A 19,348-nucleotide genomic window follows, 5' to 3' on the forward strand; every position below is an offset into this window, starting at 1 on the left:
GTCTATGGCTCTTGGCCAAAACACATGTTTCACATGAAAAATCAGCATGAATTGAAATATTCGGAAAAAGAAGTTTAAAGTAACCAGGAGAAGGGTATCCTAGTTGACTCAACTTATTTTAACACAAGTGATACCCGCAAGTGTACGGGGCTAGTGTAGCAATTAGCAAACAAGAGTATCGTATCCCACAGAGACAAATTCGTATCAACTTAACTACCACGAACAAACGTTGACTACTATCTAGAGAATCGGGAAAGGTTTGGTTTGTTCTAACACTACGAAAAGCATATAATAAGCAAATAGATAAATAAAAGCATAAACACAGAGTGAAAAGATAATATGGAGAAAATTGTAGAACTCAAGGATCCGATGCACAATTCCAAGCTCTTATCCAATCAAATTGTCTTACCTTTTGGTGTCTCTAGAGTTACTAAGTCGACCACAATTATAGATTAAACCCCCTCCCGAGGTGAGAAACCTGTAGATTAAGTGCTAGTATTGAAGTCCCCTTCTAATCCTAAAACCCCTAACTCCCAAAAGCTCGATTAGGTCAAAGACCTCACTCAAAACCTCAACTCTCCCGAGTTTTATTGCATTAAGGTGTGAACTATTCCTATTTCTAGATTAATTATTTCATCTCCTGATTGATCTAGTTAATCCTACACAATCAAGTGGTGATCAAGCAATTGAAAAGAATAAATCCAAGAATAATCAAATAACTACAAGAGCAAGGTAAGAACAAAATCAATTGGATAAAAACTATGAAATTAATGCATCTTCACCAAGAATTCTACAAAAAGGTGTTTGAAACCATGTTCTTCACAAAAACCATGTTTGAAACAAAAGATTCTATGAAATACATGGATAAAAGATTAAGATACTCCTGTGATAATGAATCTATGGAATGACAACTTCAATCTTCCGATTGGAAGTCTTCAATCTTCAATTCTCTTTCTCAAAGTGTTTTTGGGGGTGTGTGTGAGTGATGGAGGCGGTAAGTGTCGAATGATATGAACCCTAGGCGTTTTTCCTTTAATCTCCCATAAAAAATCGCATTTTTGGCAAGAGAATACGCCAAAATAGCGTACCCGGCCGGGTGGAATTATAAAGAGCAAAATTCACCCGGCCGGGTGGTCATTTTCGACCACTTTCTGACCCTTTTCGCGCAGAATCGTTGTACCCGGCCGGGTGAATTTATAGTGTAATAATTCACCCGGCCGCGTGAAAGTTTCTGGACAGCGCAGTGTTCTTGTAACGGCCATAACTTCTTCTACCGAACTCCGATTGAGGTGTGCGAGATACCCACGCGAAGCTCTTTCGAAGACGAAGAGATTGATATACATTAGGGGCTGATTGGACTTCAAAATATCCAGTAAATATTATCTCAAACTAAGGCTACTGTACATCCACATATTTTGTACCTTTTCTACACATTCTTAACAAAATGGTCAACTACCAACATAATAGAGAAGTAGATATAAACATGTCCAATAATAGACAAAATATGATCAAATTCATACATAACCACCCTCTAAAACCACGTAAAATCCAAGTATGTCACTAGTCTTCGGTGCCATCAATCTTTGAGATAATGTAGGAACGTGTAAACAATTCGACAAACGAAGTGTAGGGGATATATCAATGGTTCCCGACCCAACAACAGTAATCAATTCTCCATTTGCAATCTTAATATATGTATCAGTGACTGTATCATAGCTACTAAAATCATCTCTATCGGGGGTCATAGTGTCTGTGGCTTCACAATAAAAAATCCAACCCTTAGTTCTCGTTCTATCATCATTATAAACATGGAATGCAGCGGAAACATTTTCTAGAGGTGAAAAAGGGTTTTTTGACACATAACTACACATATTTGGGTTTTTTCGGGATTTAATCAAAGTTTGGGGTGATATTTTATATATCACACAGTCTGGGGGTCTAGTTTTAATAAAGTGGGGTATATTATGAGATAAGTGTATTCCATGGGGTTCAAAAGTATAGTTTCAAAATATACTAGGGTTTGGTTTAAAACCAAACCCTTTACCTCTAGAAGCGGCGCCGCTTCTCATCTCCTCCGCCCTCTCAGCGAAATTGCCGACCCCTCGCACGCCGCCGCCGCTGGTCGAAGCTCCCAGTGGCTTCCCCTGGTCAGCCGCCGCCGGTTCCTTCACTCCGGTAGCAAATTGCCCCTGCTGCCCTCCTCCATTGATGGCGACCACCACCTTTGCCTGAGCTCGTGCCTTCTGCTTCTCCTCCCACCACTCTGGATATCCGATTAAGAGGAAGCATTCCTCCCGGGTATGCCTCGGTTTCCCGCAATGAGAGCAGATCAATCGGGATTTGTTTGGCTTGCTTCTCTGTCAGTGGGTGGCTGTGGTGGGTCGTGGCGGTTCGCGATAGTTAGGGCGGTGGCTCTGGGCAGTGAGACCGTGCCCAATTCCTCCTCTGGGTGTCGAATCGGCTCCTCTGCCGTCGACGTCTTCGGTGGTTTGAGATGAGGTGTTGATACTCCTCTGGGAAGCTTCTCGTTTAACCCAGCCGTAGGCTGCTTCAAGGGATGCATTTGATTCATCTTTGAGGATGTCTCTCCTGATTGAGTCATACTCTTGATTCAGCCCTGTTAAAAATTTTATCAGGGGCTTGCCGTTGGAGAATTCTCGAAATTGTTCGACCCCCTTGTCACAACACGTGATTGGTTGTTTCTGGCAGCGATCAATATTGATCCACAGCCCATTTATTTTCCGGTAGTACGTCTCCAGATCGAGATTCCCTTGTCTAATGTTGATTGCTTTCTCTTCCGGGTCATAGATCAGATACGGGTCTGCCTTGCTTTCATATGTTACCTTGAGGCTATCCCATGGTGCCTTCGAGGTTTGGTGATGTGCAAAGTCGGCGATAATATCGTCTTCGATATTGTCGACAATCCATGAAAAGACGACCCGATCGTCTTCCTCCCAGTCGTCGTACCCCTTACTTCCGGGTTCAGGAGGCTCATTCCTGATGTACGAGTAGGCCCCTCGGCCTCCTATCTTCACTTTCATCAATCGTGACCAGATTGGATAATTCTTTCCGTTCATTTTGAACGCGACGGTGATGTTCTTGTTGTTCCTCAATTTCGTTGATGCTTTCTGATCTGGTTTTGTATCCTCCTCGATGTCTGACATTATTCCTGAGGCAGGGTTCGATTTCTGTGGTTGATTTTGGCTATGGGTCGAGAATTTGGTATATTGTGGCTATGATGATATTGTTCTGAGCCAAGATTGAACCTGCTCTGAGGCCATGATAAAAGGATCGGTAGAAAATATGTGTATTATTTCTTGATGATTTACATTATACACATAGTACCAATATATAGTGCTAAGGATTTCTATACATGGTAAACCTAATTAGCATAATTACATTTATTACAATCTTCTATCTTTCTTAAGGAAATACTCTCGTGTATCTCCTGTCTTATATTGTGCAATCTTCTCCAACACTCATAAATGCATTGAAAGGAGCTCACACACTGAACAGGCCCAGCAACCGGTTTCACACCATTACCATTTTGTCGTTGTGACATATTCAAATTGAGGTGGCAATTTAGCAATGATGGCCATAAGGCTATTTATATAATGGTTTAAAAGTTAGTATAACTGTGTGTAAATTGAAATAGTAGCCTGCATTCAGTTAGCATGACTAATCGAAAGTTGCTGTCGTTGTTCTTCCTGTTGTTGATCCCAACAGTTCTCTACGCTGGGGATTACTCCAAATCCATTTGCGGAAGCACTGGAAATTACAGCAGCAACAGCGCATACAGCAATAATCTCAACACCACACTCTCTTCTCTCTATAAAAACATCGACAGCGATGGCTTCTACAACGCCTCGACCGGGCAGGGGCCCGACAGAGCCAACGCCCTCGCGCTGTGCAGAGGCGACGTTCAACTCAGTGTATGCCGTGAATGCGTGCAAAACGGCGTCGCCTCACTCGTGGACTCGTGCCCGGCTCAGAAGCGGGCAGTCTTCTGGGATGATTTCTGCACTCTGCGATACTCGAATGCTACCGTCTACGCGACTCTGGCGACTAGCCCCGTACACTACTTGTCGTATCCAGTGAACGTGACCAGTCCAGAGCAGTCCAAGGCAGATCTGAGGATGTTGCTCGATGATCTTCGTAGACGAGCCGCTGGTGGCTCGTCTACGAAGGTGGCAGCTGGGAATGTAACTGGACCCGATTTTCAAATGATTTTCGGGTTAGTTCAGTGCACCCCGGATTTGTCATCACAGGATTGTACAAGCTGTTTGGTTGGTGCCATTTCGGAAATACCGCAATGCTGTGATGGGGTGCAAGGCGGCAGAGTACTCAGGCCAAGTTGCAATCTTCGTTTCGAGAGCGCTCCTTTTTTCAATGAGACTAGGCTTCTGGAACTAGAGTTTGTTCCTCCGCCTCCTCCTCTTATCGAGCCGCCTCCACAGTCACCACCGTCAGGTAATCTTAAGTCCCTATCTTCTGTTATGAACCCTGCTTCTTAAGGTTTCACTCTGTTTTCGGTGTAGTTCAATTGACATGAATTGAATCAATACATTAGTTTTTTGGGTTTTTTTTTTAGCAGGAAAGAAAAATGTTAGCACAACTATTGTCATAATTGTTGTTGTAGTTGTTGTGTGTTTGATTGTGGCTGTATCAGCTATCATCTTTCTAAGAAAGAAAAAGAAACAGAAACCAGCAGAGATTCCTCAAAGTAAGTTACTCATCTTTCTTGCACACTAAATGCTTTAATTTCAAAGTATTGGACTCAAATGTTTGTTCATAATTTGTTGAAGATGTGGACGAGATTAGCACAATCGAGTCTCTGCAGTATCCTTTCAGCACAATCAAAGCCGCAACAAATGATTTCTCATATCTTAATAAGCTGGGCCAAGGTGGATTTGGAAGTGTTTACAAGGTACATACACAAATTAGAATAAGAGTGAGGGTGTAACAAATTAAAAAACTAAATACAAATATTGTCTTGTTTGATAATTTCAGGGGAAACTTCCAAATGGTCTAGAAATTGCAGTGAAAAGATTGTCGAGAGATTCTGGGCAGGGCAATATAGAATTCAAAAATGAGGTTCTGTTATTGGCGAAGCTTCAACACCGGAATCTAGTTAGACTGTTAGGTTTCTCCTTAGAAGGAATGGAGAAGTTGTTAGTATATGAATTTGTTCAAAATGCAAGCTTGGATAACTTCATATTCGGTAACATTCATCATTAATTAACTTTTAGCTAATGATATAAAAACATATGCTAACTTTGCAATTAATTGGACATGGAGACTCAGTCAGGCATTTAAATTTGGATTGGGATAGTCGCTACAAGATCATAGGAGGTGTCGCGAGGGGAATCCTCTACTTGCACGAAGATTCCCGTCTCAAAATCATCCACCGTGATTTAAAAGCTAGTAATATTCTTCTAGACAGTGAGATGAGCCCCAAGATTGCGGACTTTGGTATGGCGAAATTGTTCGGACAAGATGAAACGCAGGGAAATACAAGCCGAGTCGTAGGAACATAGTAGGTTACACAATTTAAAACTATTTATTTGAGCTACAAAAATACTAAAAACTGTAAATTGCAGCGGTTATATGCCACCAGAGTACGTAATGCATGGCCAGTTCTCGATCAAGTCCGACGTCTACAGCTTTGGAGTATTAGTCCTTGAAATCATCAGCGGACAAAAAAACAATGGCTTCCGAAGAGAGGGTGACAGCGTAGGAGACCTCCTGAGCTTCGTAAGTACTAAGCATATAACATATTATTGACCGATTAACTGTAGTTAGTGACTGAAAAGTGAGATTAATGAATGTTGCAGGCTTGGGAAAGTTGGCAAGAAGGAAGAGGTGGAGAAGTGGTGGACCCATTTTTGAGGAGTGGTTCAGGTTCAGGTTCGACAAATGAAATGCTTAGATGCATCCATATTGGTTTGCTATGTGTTCAGGAAGATCCCGCGGATCGGCCAACCATGGCTTCTGTGGTGCTTATGCTGAGCAGTTCCTCCATAACATTAAACTTGCCTTCGCAGCCAGCATTTTACGCTACCATTGGTCATGGTTCGGATGCATCGCTTATTCACAACTCCTACTCCACAAATTCTCACCACAGGACTACTTCTCGGTCGTTGCAGCAGTCTCACCATTCCTCGCAAAATGATATATCCATTTCCGACTTATATCCTCGCTGACTCGGCCCAGAAAAAGTTTATGTATTAATATTCGTATTGTGTTTTCGTATCATGTCAACATTGTTTTCGAAGGAATTTTTAGTTTATATTATTTAGAGATTCAACTAGCGTATGATAAAAATTTCAGCTAAAAAATATGTCAATAAATCATTTCGATCAAATATGGAAAAAACCAAAAAAAAGGAAAAGTTGAGATAAACACTGTGGCATAACAAACATTCGTAACATCATTTTCACATCAAAGCATAGTTAGGACAATGGGGTGCGTTAAAATGACAATTACTCTTAAAATACCACCATACTACCATTCCTAGCCAATCATTTGTACACGTATCAATAAAAAAAATGCTATAGTGCAAAAATCTCGGCCAACAATATATATACAGCATTTTTTTCTCGACTAGCAATATCCAACACGCTATACAACAATCTATAGATTGCTGTGTAGCATTTATAATATTGCTGGATATGTTGTGTTGCGGTGTCACTTTAAGAGGTGTTGTCATTTTAACACAAACCGTTAGGATATAGTCCATATTTAAACATAAAGCCTACCTCATTTGCTTAGTTCTTTAACTTGATTTTTTGTTTTCGATCTTACTTCGCTCGCAAAGATAACCCTTTTACAATAAACTAAATAACATTCAAATTAGACTTGCGAGGACGTGTGAAGACAGGTATATATAGATAATCTCTAATCGGAGTGATGATCAATTGCTAACTAATTAGCAATAACAATTTAAGGCCAAATCTTAGTCATTAGATTAGAAGATATAATGGTTGAAATAATGCTACGTGGATTATATTTTAAATTAAAAAAATTACTTAAATAAACTTAAAGGGTATTAATGTCAATTCTTATATATGGTAGTTAAAATTAACTACTTTCTCTCTCCTTAAAATCATTTTAAAAATTTAAATTTACATAACTCTTTCGATTTAAAGTATTTTTTCGTAAAAAATATATCCCCTCCGTTCCCTCATAGTTGAGGGACTTGGATCCCCTCCTTACTTTTTTTTATCTATTTATTTAACACACTCAACATCCCTTTCTTAAACTCCGTGTCAAAAAGTTTTACCTCAACTATGAGGGGAACGGAGGGAGTATCAAATTAAAGGTAATTTCATAAAGATTCCAATAAGATCTCAATTGCATATGTTCCGACGATGATCGAATGATAAAATTTTATAATTTTTATTTCAATTTTCGTATATGTTGATAATCAGATTTTATATCAATAAATGCAATCAACAATCTCAATATAATGCATGTACAATATCGATAAAATTGTGTTCATATTTTCTGGTACTTGTGTTGAGATTCTCATGTCACTGTGTTGATATTTGTGATACACTATATTGACTATTTTACTCTTTGTTGATATTTTATCTACTTCCTCTGTTCTTTTATAGTTGAGGTGCAAGTTTAAGAAGGAGATGTTGAGTGTGTTAAATAAATAGATAAAAAAGTAAGAGAGAGGAAACAATAGATAGAATAATGTATAAAATAATAAAGTAGAAAGAATAAAGTAAGAAAGAGAAAAAGTTACTATATATGAAAATGACTCAACTATGAGAGAAGTTCCTGAAATAAAAAAAAATAACTCAACTATAAAGGAACTGAGGGAGTACTATTTATTGAAATATGTAAACTTTAATCTCATTCCCTTATTGTAAGATTCCCTTATTGTAAGATCTAATGATATAACATAGGTCTTAGTTATGGATGGATACTAAATGCATTTTAACATTGCCCTCTCTAATTGTATCTCTGATTAATGTTTGTTTCATGCCAGATTTTATGTAACGGATTGTGAAAGAAAGAAATCTGGCGATATAAATCTCGAGGAGAATTTGGGCTTCCCACTGGGCTAGAAAATGTTTTCATTCCCTCATGTAAGCTGATAGGCCCAAAGTGAAAATTTAATGTATTTCTCTTTTTATTTTTCTATTTTTTTTATCAATAAATAGTTAAATACATACCTCATTCTTTTGCATTTTTCTCGTCAGTCGCGGAATCCGGAAAATAAAAAGTGGTTACCCAAATGAAGATCAGACTAAAAAAATTCATATCCCTTGTATTTCGAAAATCTTTATCTTCAATCAAAAAAGAACATAAGCTCTTGGATAAAAAAAATCCATAAACTGTCGATATTTGGCTAAAAAAGTTCAACGTTCTTCCAAGAACAAATTTATTAAAAAATAAAAATAAAAGTCTGTGGCGTCACATTTTAGGACTCATCATCTTTCTATCTTATTTCTCTAACTTATATTTATATGCTTTATTTAATTCCATTCACACTAAAAATCATCATTTTATTTTATGCTACTATAGTCTATTTCCAATTTTCTTTTCATAATAAATATTCATAGCCTACTTGGAGTTTGAATCAACTGATACGATTATGCCAAAATCCACTCCAGTCTCTATTTTAATAGCCTACTTTGAATTATTATAGTACTCCACTACTCTCTTTGCTAGGACATTGCTTGGCTTCTTCTCATTCATTCAGTTCACACGCCGCCCTAGTCATGGTCGTCTATTACACTTTCACTCCGCTTTCTGTAATTATTATTATACTATTGATAATGATTTCAAAGTGAATATAAACACTTAACCGTAACTGTGTGTAATAATAGTAACCTGTATTCAATTAACATGGCTTATCAAAGATTGCTGTCGTTGTTCCTCCTGTTGTTGATCCCCACAGATCTCTACGCCGGGGACTACTCCTCATCCAATTGCGGCAGCAACAGCAATTACACTAGAAACAGCGCATACAGCGCTAATGATACAATATTACTCGTATCAGTATGGATCGGTCCGTTCGCGGAAGATGTTTCCGTCGAGCAACCCAGGCAAAACCCTGGCTAGGGATTGAGAAACAAGAACGATAAAAAATAAAAGGGAAATAAACTTGGGGATAATTTTCGTAATCTTATTAATGAATAACGAACCCCTTTTATAGTGCTAAGGACCCTAGGGTTGGTTCGACTCTCTTATGCATTCCGGGAAAGAACCAACAAAGAAAACCCGTAATGGAGCTTATAATCCGCTCGACCCAATAACTAATTCAAAATAATAATAATACTAAAAAAGAAAGCAACAATAATTAAATAATCCAAGTCTAATTAACTGACTTATGTCCGCCGCTGCCTTCCACTCTTCCGTTGTGTCCTCTCTTCCGTTCTCCCACGCCTTCCACTTCCTTCCGCCTCCTCTTGTTCCCGCTGAGCTATCTCTGACCCTGTTCTTCCATTCACATCCTCTGGCTGAGCCGTCTCCTCTATACCTGTATCAACCCCCCCTGGTTAAGCTGCTCCTTGTCCTCAAGGAGGGAAGGAAACCGACGAGTAATCGTCTCAAAAGGCTCCCACGTGCAAGCATTTTCATCCTCAACTGGCCACTGCACCAAGGCCTGTTCCTCCGGCACCCCATTCTTCATCACCATTCTGCGTTCCCAAATTCGGATTGGCTGCATAACCGGCTTCGAGCCCACAAACCCGGTCGGCAGATCAACTACTGCAGAATCTTTAGACCCTCCACAAACGGCTTAAGCAAGCTGATGTGAAACACATCATGAATCCGAGCACCCTCCGGTAACTTCAACCTGTATGCCACCGGACCAATTCTTTCTGTAACCACAAACGGTCCATAATAATGCCGTGCCAACTTCGCAGATAAAGGTTTCGCAACAGAATGTTGGCGATAGTGCTGTAGTTTCAGCAACACCCCGTCCCCAATGTCGAACGAGACATCTCTGCGATGGCGATTAGCGACCTCTCTCATCCGCTGTTGAGATCTCTCCAAACTTTTGCGAAGCTCCACCAGCAAGGCACCCCTCTGTACAATCAATTCGGCTACCGCAGGAGGCGTCGCTGCCGAAGGCTGAACCGCAATCAGATCAGGTGGGTGACGCCCATATAACGCCCGAAACGGTGACGTGCCCAGAGCCGCATTGTGAAAACAGTTTAGAGCGAGCTCCGCCCAAGGCAGAAAATTGGCCCACTTCGTCGGTTTATCAGCTGTGAATGCTCGCAAGTATTGCTCCAGCCCCCTATTCCGCACCTCCGTCTGTCCATCGGATTGGGGATGATATGCCGTAGAAAATCGCAGCTTCGTACCACTGAGAGTAAGCAACGAGCTCCACACCTCGCTCAAGAATATCGGGTCACGATCCGAAACAAGTGACTTCGGAAACCCATGGTGTTTCACCACATTGTCAATAAATGCTCTTGCTACCCGTAAAGCATCAAAACGAGCCGGGAGCGCTGCGAAGTGAGCATACTTCGAGAGTCGGTCCACCACCACCATAATCGTTGTAAACCCCTTAGACATAGGCAAACATGTGACGAAATCCATAGAAACATCCTCCCAAACTTGCGTTGGAATGGGGAGTGGCTGCAGAAGTCCAGCTGGTTTCTGAGTAGAATACTTCGTTGTCTGGCACTCAACGCAGGCTGCCACATAACGCTTCACTTCACGAGCCATAGCCGGCCAAAAGAATGCCGCCGCCAATCGACGCAGTGTTCGTTCAAACCCCGGATGACCCGCCTGCGGTGTATCGTGATACTCAAATAACAAAGCCTCCTTAAACTGCGATTTGCTGCTCACATAAATTCGTCTGCCATAGTACACCAATCCGTCCAAAAAAGAGATGTTACGCGGCGCCGAACCACTCGCAATCAGTCGCCGCAACTCCACCAGATCCTCTGCCGAATCCGTCTCCTGCTTCAACAAGGTGATTATATCTGCCTATCTGGGATATGGTGAGCAGTAGCTGTCAATAGATCAGCTTCGACCGCCACCTCCTCATCCCGGCGGGAAAGGGCATCTGCAGCCTTATTTGAAGCCCCAGTTTTGTACTCGATCGAAAATTTGTAACCCATCAACTTCCGGACATACAAATGCTGCTCCGGCGTCTGTATTATATGCTTTTGCAACAGCTCCTTTAAACTCTTTTGATCGCTCTGGATCACGAATTCTCTACCCAACAAGTATTGGCGCCATTTCTGCACCGCCTCAACAATGGCGTATAGCTCCTTATGGTACGTAGAAGCACTCCGTCGCCGTGGACCCAATTTCTTGCTAAAAAAAGCTATCGGGTGTCCATCCTGTAACAAAACCACTCCAATCCCAAAGTCTGATGCGTCCGTTTCCACATAGAAGGTTCGTGTGAAATCTGGAAGCCGAAGAACCGGCGCCTACGTCATGGCCGCCTTCAAATTTTCGAAGCTGTTATCCGCCGCCGTTGACCAGGTAAACGCATCCTTCCTAAGGAGATCCGTCAATGGTGCAGCAATCTGCGCGTAGTGGGCAATGAATCGGCGGTAATACCCTGTGAGGCCCAAAAAACCACGCAGCTGTTTCGGCGTTTTCGGTCTCGGCCAAGCTACCATCGCCTCTATTTTTGTCGGGTCTGCCTTCAGCTGTCCATCCACAATGAGATGGCCCAAGTACTCCACCATAGTACTACAAAAAGAACACTTGGAGACCTTCACAAAGAATCTGAGTTCGCCAGAAAGCACCAGTTGATACAATATTACTCGTATCAGTATGGATCGGTCCGTTCGCGGAAGATGTTTCCGTCGAGCAACCCAGGCAAAACCCTGGCTAGGGTTTGAGAAACAAGAACGATAAAAAATAAAAGGGAAATAAACTTGGGGATAATTTTCGTAATCTTATTAATGAATAACGAACCCCTTTTATAGTGCTAAGGACCCTAGGGTTGGTTCGACTCTCTTATGCATTCCGAGAAAGAACCAACAAAGAAAACCTGTAATGGAGCTTATAATCCGCTCGACCCAATAACTAATTCAAAATAATAATAATACTAAAAAAGAAAGCAACAATAATTAAATAATCCAAGTCTAATTAACTGACTAATAAGAGACGAAGTCTCTGTAGCGCGCGGGCGTCCGCCGCTGCCTTCCACTCTTCCGTTGTGTCCTCTCTTCCGTTCTCCCGCGCCTTCCACTTCCTTCCGCCTCCTCTTGTTCCCGCTGAGCTATCTCTGACCCTGTTCTTCCATTCACATCCTCTGGCTGAGCCGTCTCCTCTATACCTGTATCAGCTAACCTCAACACCACACTCTCTTCTCTCTATAAAAACATTGACATCAATGGCTTCTACAACGCCTCGACCGGGCAGGGTCCCGACAGAGCCAACGCCCTCGCGCTGTGCAGAGGCGACGTTCAACTCAGTGTATGCCGCGAATGCGTGCAAAGCGGCGTCGCCACACTCGTGGACTCGTGCCCGGTCCAGAAGCAAGCTGTCTTCTGGGATGATTTCTGCACTTTACGATACTCGAATGCTACCGTCTACGCGACTCTGGCGACTAGCCCCGTATACTACTTGTCGTATCCAGTGAACGTGACCAGTCCAGAGCAGTCCAAGGCAGATCTGAGGATGTTGCTCGATGATCTTCGTAGACGAGCCGCTGGTGGCTCGTCTACGAAGGTGGCAGCTGGGAATGTAACTGGAACCGATTTTCAAATGATTTTCGGGTTAGTTCAGTGCACCCCGGATTTGTCATCACAGGATTGTACAAGCTGTTTGGTTGGTGCCATTTCGGAAATACCGCAATGCTGTGATGGGGTGCAAGGCGGCAGAGTACTCAGGCCAAGTTGCAATCTTCGTTTCGAGAGCGCTCCATTTTTCAATGAGACTAGGCTTCTGGAACTAGAGTTTGTTCCTCCGCCTCCTCCGGTTGTTGTCGAGCCGTCTACACAGTCGTCGCTGCCAGGTAATCTTAACTGTCTATCTGTATGAACTCTGGTTTCATTCTGTGTTCGGTGTAGTTCAATTGACATGAATTGATTCAATACATTAGGTTTTTGGTTTTTATTTTTTTTTTGCAGGAAAGAAAAATGGTAGCACAACTATTGTCATAACTCATAATTGTGGTTGTAGTTGTTGTGTGCTTGATAGTGTCTGTATCAGCTATCATCTTTCTAAGAAAGAAAAAGAAACAGAAACCAGCAGAGATTCTTCAAAGTAAGTTATCTTTCTTGCACGCCGTATGTTTTATTCATTCGTTTTACTCAAATGTTTGTTCATAATTTCTTGAAGGTGTCGATGATATTAGCACAGTCGAATCTCTGCAGTACGCTTTCAGCACAATCTAAGCTGCAACCAATGATTTTTCTGATGAAAATAAGTTGGGTCAAGGTGGATTTGGGATAGTTTACAAGGTATATATACTAAGGATTAGAATAAGAGTGTGCATGTATCAAATTCAAAATCTAAAGAAAAATTTGTTATCATAATTTCAAGGGAAATTTCCAAATGGTCAAGAAATTGCAGTGAAAAGATTGTTGAGGTTCAGTTATTGGCTAAGCTTCAACACAGGAATCTAGTTAGACTGTTAGGTTTTACCTTGGAAGGAATGGAGAAGCTGCTAGTGTATGAATATGTTCAAAATGCCAGCTTGGATAACTTCATATTCGGTAACTTTGATCATTAATTCACATATTAGCTAATGATATGAGGAACATATGCTAACTTTACAAGTAATTGGACATGTAGACTCAGTCAGGCATTTAAATTTGGATTGGGATAGTCGCTACAAGATCATAGGAGGTATCGCGAGGGGAATCCTCTACTTGCACGAAGATTCTCGTCTCAAAATCATCCACCGAGATTTAAAAGCCAGTAATATTCTTCTAGACAGCGAGATGAGCCCCAAGATTGCGGACTTTGGTATGGCAAGATTGTTCGGACAAGATGAAACACAAGGAAATACAAGCCGAGTTGTGGGAACTTAGTAAGTTACACAACTTAAACTGTTTAGTTGAGCTACAAAAATACTTAAAATTGTAAATTGCAGCGGTTATATGCCACCAGAGTACGTAATGCACGGCCAGTTCTCAATCAAGTCCGACGTCTACAGCTTTGGAGTATTAGTCCTTGAAATTATCAGCGGACAAAAAAACAATGGCTTCCAAAGAGGGGGTGACAGCGTAGGAGACCTCCTGAGCTTCGTAAGTACTAAGCATATATCATTTTATTGACTGATTAACTATAGTTAGTGACTGAAAAGTGAGATTAATGAATGTTGCAGGCTTGGGAAAGTTGGCAAGAAGGAAGAGGTGGAGAAGTGGTGGACCCATTTTTGAGGAGTGGTTCAGGTTCAGGTTCGACAAATGAAATGCTTAGATGCATCCATATTGGTTTGCTGTGTGTTCAGGAAGATCCCGCGGATCGGCCAACCATGGCCTCGGTGGTGCTTATGCTGAGCAGCTTCTCCATAACCTTAAATATGCCTTCAGAGCCAGCATTTTACGCTACCATTGGTCATGGTTTGGATGCATCGCTTATTCACAACTCCGACTCCACAAATTCTCTCCACAGGACTACTTCTCGGTCGCCTCAGCAGTCTCAGCGTTCCTCGCGAAATGGTGCCTCCATTACTGACTTGCATCCTCGCTGAATTCTCTGTATTTAAGGTTGATTTTTATTTTATTTCTGTTCTTTACCGATTGAATTGTTAAGATTGATTTGAAATTTTTATCAACTTTTTGTTTTTTATTATAGTTCCAACCTCCAATTTTGACTAAATTTGAAATACTATAACCTGCCTACATGATCTATATTGTAAGTAAATTTATCCCAACTCAGTTATCTAAATTGACTAAATTTGAAATACTATATAACCTGCCTAAATTGTCTAGATTGTAAGTAAATTTATCCCAACTCAGTTATCCAAATTGACACTCAGTGTCATGTTTTCCGAAATTTTCCAATTTTTTTAGAGATTCAATTAACATGTCATAGAAATTAGAACATGCATATGGTCAAAATTTCTGCTAAAGCCCATGTCATTAAATCATTTCGACCAAACAAGAAAATAAGGAAAAAGCAAAAATCTATGGCTTCTGATACCAAATGATATGAACCCGACTTCTTTGTTGTGAAATCGAGCCACAAATTATTTTTTTGGATTTTTTCTTGATCTATTTAAATAAAAAACCAAATGGTTAGAGATATTCCAATACCACTTTGACCAAGCTAAAATTCTAATACCACTTGTGCATAAAAGGTCGCTTCTTAATGAACCAATCAATGAGGTCAAATTGTAGTTTGTACTTGGTAGGGACATTTCCTTGGTCTATACAATTTCATGGCTTCTTCATTCTATAAATTTTCTGATTTTATTTTATAAAGTCTATTTTCAATTTGCTTTTCAAAATGAATTTTCATAGCCCACTTGATGAAGTCATGGTCGTCTTTACACATTCACTGAACTTTCTGCAATTATTATTATAATCTGTTTTGAACAACCAATGCAACTATCAATTTCTTTACTACAAGTTGTGCAACCGGTTTCACACCATCACCATTTTCTCGCTGTGACAAATTCAAATTGAGGCAGCAATTTAGCAGGGATGGCCATTTGTATAATGATGTAAAAGTGAGTATAAACACTAAACCATAACTTCTGTAATAGTATTGCAGTCGACGATCCTAACATCAATTAGCATGACTTATCAAAGGTTGCTGTCGTTGTTCTTCCTGTTGTTGATCCCGACAGATCTCTTCGCCTTGGAGTGGGCCGGGACCGATTGTGGAAGCAATGGCAACTACACCAGCAACAGCACATACAGCGCTAACCTCAACACCACTCTCTCTTTTCTCTCTACACAAAACAACATCAATGGCTTCTACAACGCCTCGACCGGGCAGGGTCCCGACAGAGTCAATGCCCTCGCGCTCTGCAGAGGCGACATCCAAGTCAACGCGTGCCGTGAATGCATGCAAAGAGCGCGAGCCGAACTAAGGGACTCATGCCCGGTCCAGAAGGAGGCCACCTACTTTGATGAATTCTGCACTCTGCGATACTTGAATGCTACCGTCTACGGGGCTCTGGCACTTGACCCTGCCCAGTACTACTGGAATCGAGGCAACGCCACGAGCCCAGAGCAGTTTAAGGAGGATCTGAGGGCGTTGCTCGATAATCTCCGGATACGAGCCGCTGCTGGCTCTTCTACCAGGAAAGTGGCGAGTGGGAACGTAACTGGGCCCGGTTTTCAGACGATTTTCGGGTTAGTACAGTGCACCCCGGATTTGTCATCGGAGGAGTGTAGTAGCTGTTTGATTCGTGTCATTTCACTCGTACCGATATGTTGTAGCGAACAAATAGGGGGTAGCGTGTTCAATCCAAGTTGCAATTTTCGATTCGAGACTCATCAGTTTTTCAATGAGACTAGGCTTCAGGAGCTAGAGTATGTTCCTCCGGTGGTCGAGCCGCCTCAACAGTTGCCGCCATGTAATCTTAACTGTCTATGTTATGAACTCTGTTTCTTAAGGTTTCATTCTGTTTTTGGTGTAGTTCAATTGACATGAATTCAGACTTGTTCATTGTGACACACTCAAGTATGTCTCTCTCTTAATAGATTAGTCTTTTGAGATAATCTCTCATGTTTCTCTGTGACATAAGTGCTGACTAGGCTAGTTTTTTGGTTTAAATTCTCGTGTTTAGGGTTATAGATTCTCTTGTTTGGCTTAATTCTTGTGTTTGGGTTTATAGATTAAATGAGTCTATTTGATTTGAATTCTCCTGTTTAGATTTGTAGATGTTTGGTCTATAAAATTCATATATGATCAACTTTTTAGGAGATTGAATTATGTAGCATCTCGGAGACGGATCAGTTGACTCAATACATTTGTTTTGTGGGGATTTTTTTGGCAGGAAAGAAGATTGGTAGCACGACTATTGTCATAATTGTGGTTGTAGTTGTTGTGTGCTTAATAGTGGCTGTATCAGTTATCATCTTTCTAAGAAAGAGGAAGAAACAGAAACCAATGGAGATTCCTCAAAGTAAGCTACTCATCTTTGTTGCACACTATAAGCTTTAATTCAAAGTATTGCACTCTAATGTTTGTTCATAATTTTTTGAAGATGTCGACGGCATTAGCACAGTCGAGTCTCTGCAGTATCCTTTCAGCACAGTTAAAGCGGCAACAAATGATTTCTCTGATCATAATAAGTTGGGCCAAGGTGGATTCGGGGCTGTTTACAAGGTAGATACAAATATACAATACTACTACTAGTCTAAACAAATACAAAAACTAAACACATAATTTGTTGTATCATAATTTCAGGGGAAGCTTCCAAATGGTCAAGAAATTGCAGTGAAAAGATTGTCGAGGGATTCCGGGCAGGGTGATATCGAATTTAAGAATGAGGTTCTCTTATTGGCTAAGCTTCAACACAGGAATCTGGTTAGGTTATTGGGTTTCGCCTTAGAAGGAATGGAGAAGTTGCTAATATATGAATTTGTTCAAAATGCAAGCTTGGATAACTTCATATTTGGTAATATTCACATCATATTAGCTGTTAATGATGTGTGACCCTATAATGGCTAACTAGTTTGCAATTTGACATGTAGACTCAGTCAGGCATGCAGATTTGGATTGGGATCGACGTTATAAGATCATAGGAGGTATTGCGAGGGGAATCCTCTATATGCACGAAGATTCTCGTCTCAGGATCATTCATCGTGATTTAAAAGCCAGTAATATACTTCTAGACCAAGAGATGAGTCCCAAGATTGCTGGTTTTGGTATGGCAAGATTGTTTGGACAAGATGAAACGCAGGGAAATACAAGCCGAATTGTCGGAACATAGTAAGTTGCAAAAATTAAACAGTTTAATTGAATTGCAAGAATACTAAAATTTATAAATTGCAGCGGATATATGCCACCAGAGTACCTAATACACGGCCAACTCTCAATCAAGTCTGACGTCTATAGCTTTGGAGTATTAGTCCTTGAAATCATCAGCGGCCGCAGAAATAATGGCTTTCGAAGCCAGGATGGCAGCGTAGGGGATCTTATAAGCTTCGTAAGTTTTTAAGCATATATATATTACCTTGTTAACCACTTAATTATACTTACTGATTGATAATGGGAAATTAATTTTGCAGGCTTGGAGAAGTTGGCAAGAAGGAAGAAGTGGAGAAGTAGTGGATCCATTTTTGAGGAGTGGTTCGGGTTCGACAAATGAGATGTTGAGATGTATCCATATTGGTTTGTTGTGTGTTCAGGAAGACGCAGCTGATAGGCCAACCATGACCTCAGTGGTGCTTATGTTGAGTAGCTTCTCCGTAACCTTAGACTTGCCTTCAGAGCCAGCATTTTACGCTGCCAATGGTTATGCTTCGGATGTGCCACTGATTCACAACTCCGACTCCACAAATTCTCACCACATGTCTTCTTCTCAGCCGTCGCAGCAGTCTCGACGATCCTCTGCCTCCATTACTGACCTATATCCGCGCTGATTCCCTCACCCAAACAATGTTTTTGTTTTTCTTCTTTGCCAATTGTAATGTTAATAGTTTGTGCACTTATTTTGTGAGTACAATTTTCGTTGGTATTTTAAAATTCTTTTTTCGCTTTGTTTAACATATTTATATTAATTTAATACCATCATATTTCGAATTTTAATAATATCTCAGCTAATAAATTACTCCTACTATCTAACAGTCTAAATCTTCTTGTTTACGTGGACAAATATATTGGTTTTTATTAAAGAACCAATATGATCAATTTTCATTCTCCAAGTAATGTAAGGGCATCAACAACGGTGGAATAAGGCATACGGTCCAATGTGAACGCACCGTGCATGGGCATGCCGTTTCATGCAACTCACGTGTTCGATGAGTTAGCCACCTTGCAGCACAAGTGGCCCTTTCATGCCAATAGCACGATGCGTGCATCGTGCATATTCATTAATTTATCGCACAAGTGGCCCTTTCATGCCAATTGTAATTAGTTAGCGCACTTATTGTGCACTACTCTGATCGATTCCATATCAATTATTTAATAAAATTAAATTTTCTATCACTTACACGACTTTCGCAATGACTTCGATTTCTAAGCTCGATTCGCAAGCAACGTGCAAATTTCAAGTCATTCTGACACAAAACGATTTCAGGCCGTTTCGGCATTGCCGAAGTTTACTTTGCATCAGAAAAGGTAGTTTCTTAGTATATTGACCGATGAGGTCAACTGTACTTTGCAGCACGTTGTAAGGACATTTCCTTGGTCTCTATTCCATGGCTTCTTCAATCACAAAAGTTACAATCATCGTTTATCTTTGAATTTTTAGTCTGTTAGTAGATTAATTTTCTTTTCATAACGA

General features: G+C 40.8%; 1 protein-coding gene and 2 pseudogenes across 1 annotated transcript; all 3 read left to right on the forward strand.

Moving 5' to 3' along the window:
• The first annotated feature begins 3,674 nt into the window (after positions 1-3,674).
• Positions 3,675-6,291, forward strand: LOC125188177 (cysteine-rich receptor-like protein kinase 44). Its single transcript, XM_048084937.1, has 7 exons — positions 3,675-4,470; positions 4,592-4,723; positions 4,806-4,927; positions 5,011-5,221; positions 5,305-5,536; positions 5,601-5,754; positions 5,835-6,291. The coding sequence occupies exons 1-7, from the start codon at positions 3,675-3,677 to the stop codon at positions 6,201-6,203; spliced, it is 2,016 nt and encodes a 671-aa protein (XP_047940894.1). The 3' UTR covers positions 6,204-6,291.
• A 5,492-nt stretch (positions 6,292-11,783) lies between these two features.
• LOC125188187 lies at positions 11,784-14,635 on the forward strand (annotated as a pseudogene).
• A 932-nt stretch (positions 14,636-15,567) lies between these two features.
• LOC125196682 lies at positions 15,568-18,558 on the forward strand (annotated as a pseudogene).
• The last annotated feature ends 790 nt before the right edge of the window (positions 18,559-19,348 follow it).

This window comes from Salvia hispanica, chromosome 1, assembly GCF_023119035.1.
Source record: "Salvia hispanica cultivar TCC Black 2014 chromosome 1, UniMelb_Shisp_WGS_1.0, whole genome shotgun sequence".
Classification (NCBI taxonomy): Eukaryota; Viridiplantae; Streptophyta; class Magnoliopsida; order Lamiales; family Lamiaceae; genus Salvia; species Salvia hispanica.

What these genes read in the sequence shown, in the direction of transcription:
- LOC125188177 (XM_048084937.1), top strand. Translation starts at nt 3,675, where the DNA reads ATGACTAATCGAAAGTTGCTGTCGTTGTTCTTCCTGTTGTTGATCCCA. An exon ending in TCCACAGTCACCACCGTCAG is followed by an intron (nt 4,471 to 4,591) that starts GTAATCTTAAGT and finishes TTTTTTTTTTAG; the next exon opens with CAGGAAAGAAAAATGTTAGC. An exon ending in AGCCGAGTCGTAGGAACATA is followed by an intron (nt 5,537 to 5,600) that starts GTAGGTTACACA and finishes TGTAAATTGCAG; the next exon opens with CGGTTATATGCCACCAGAGT.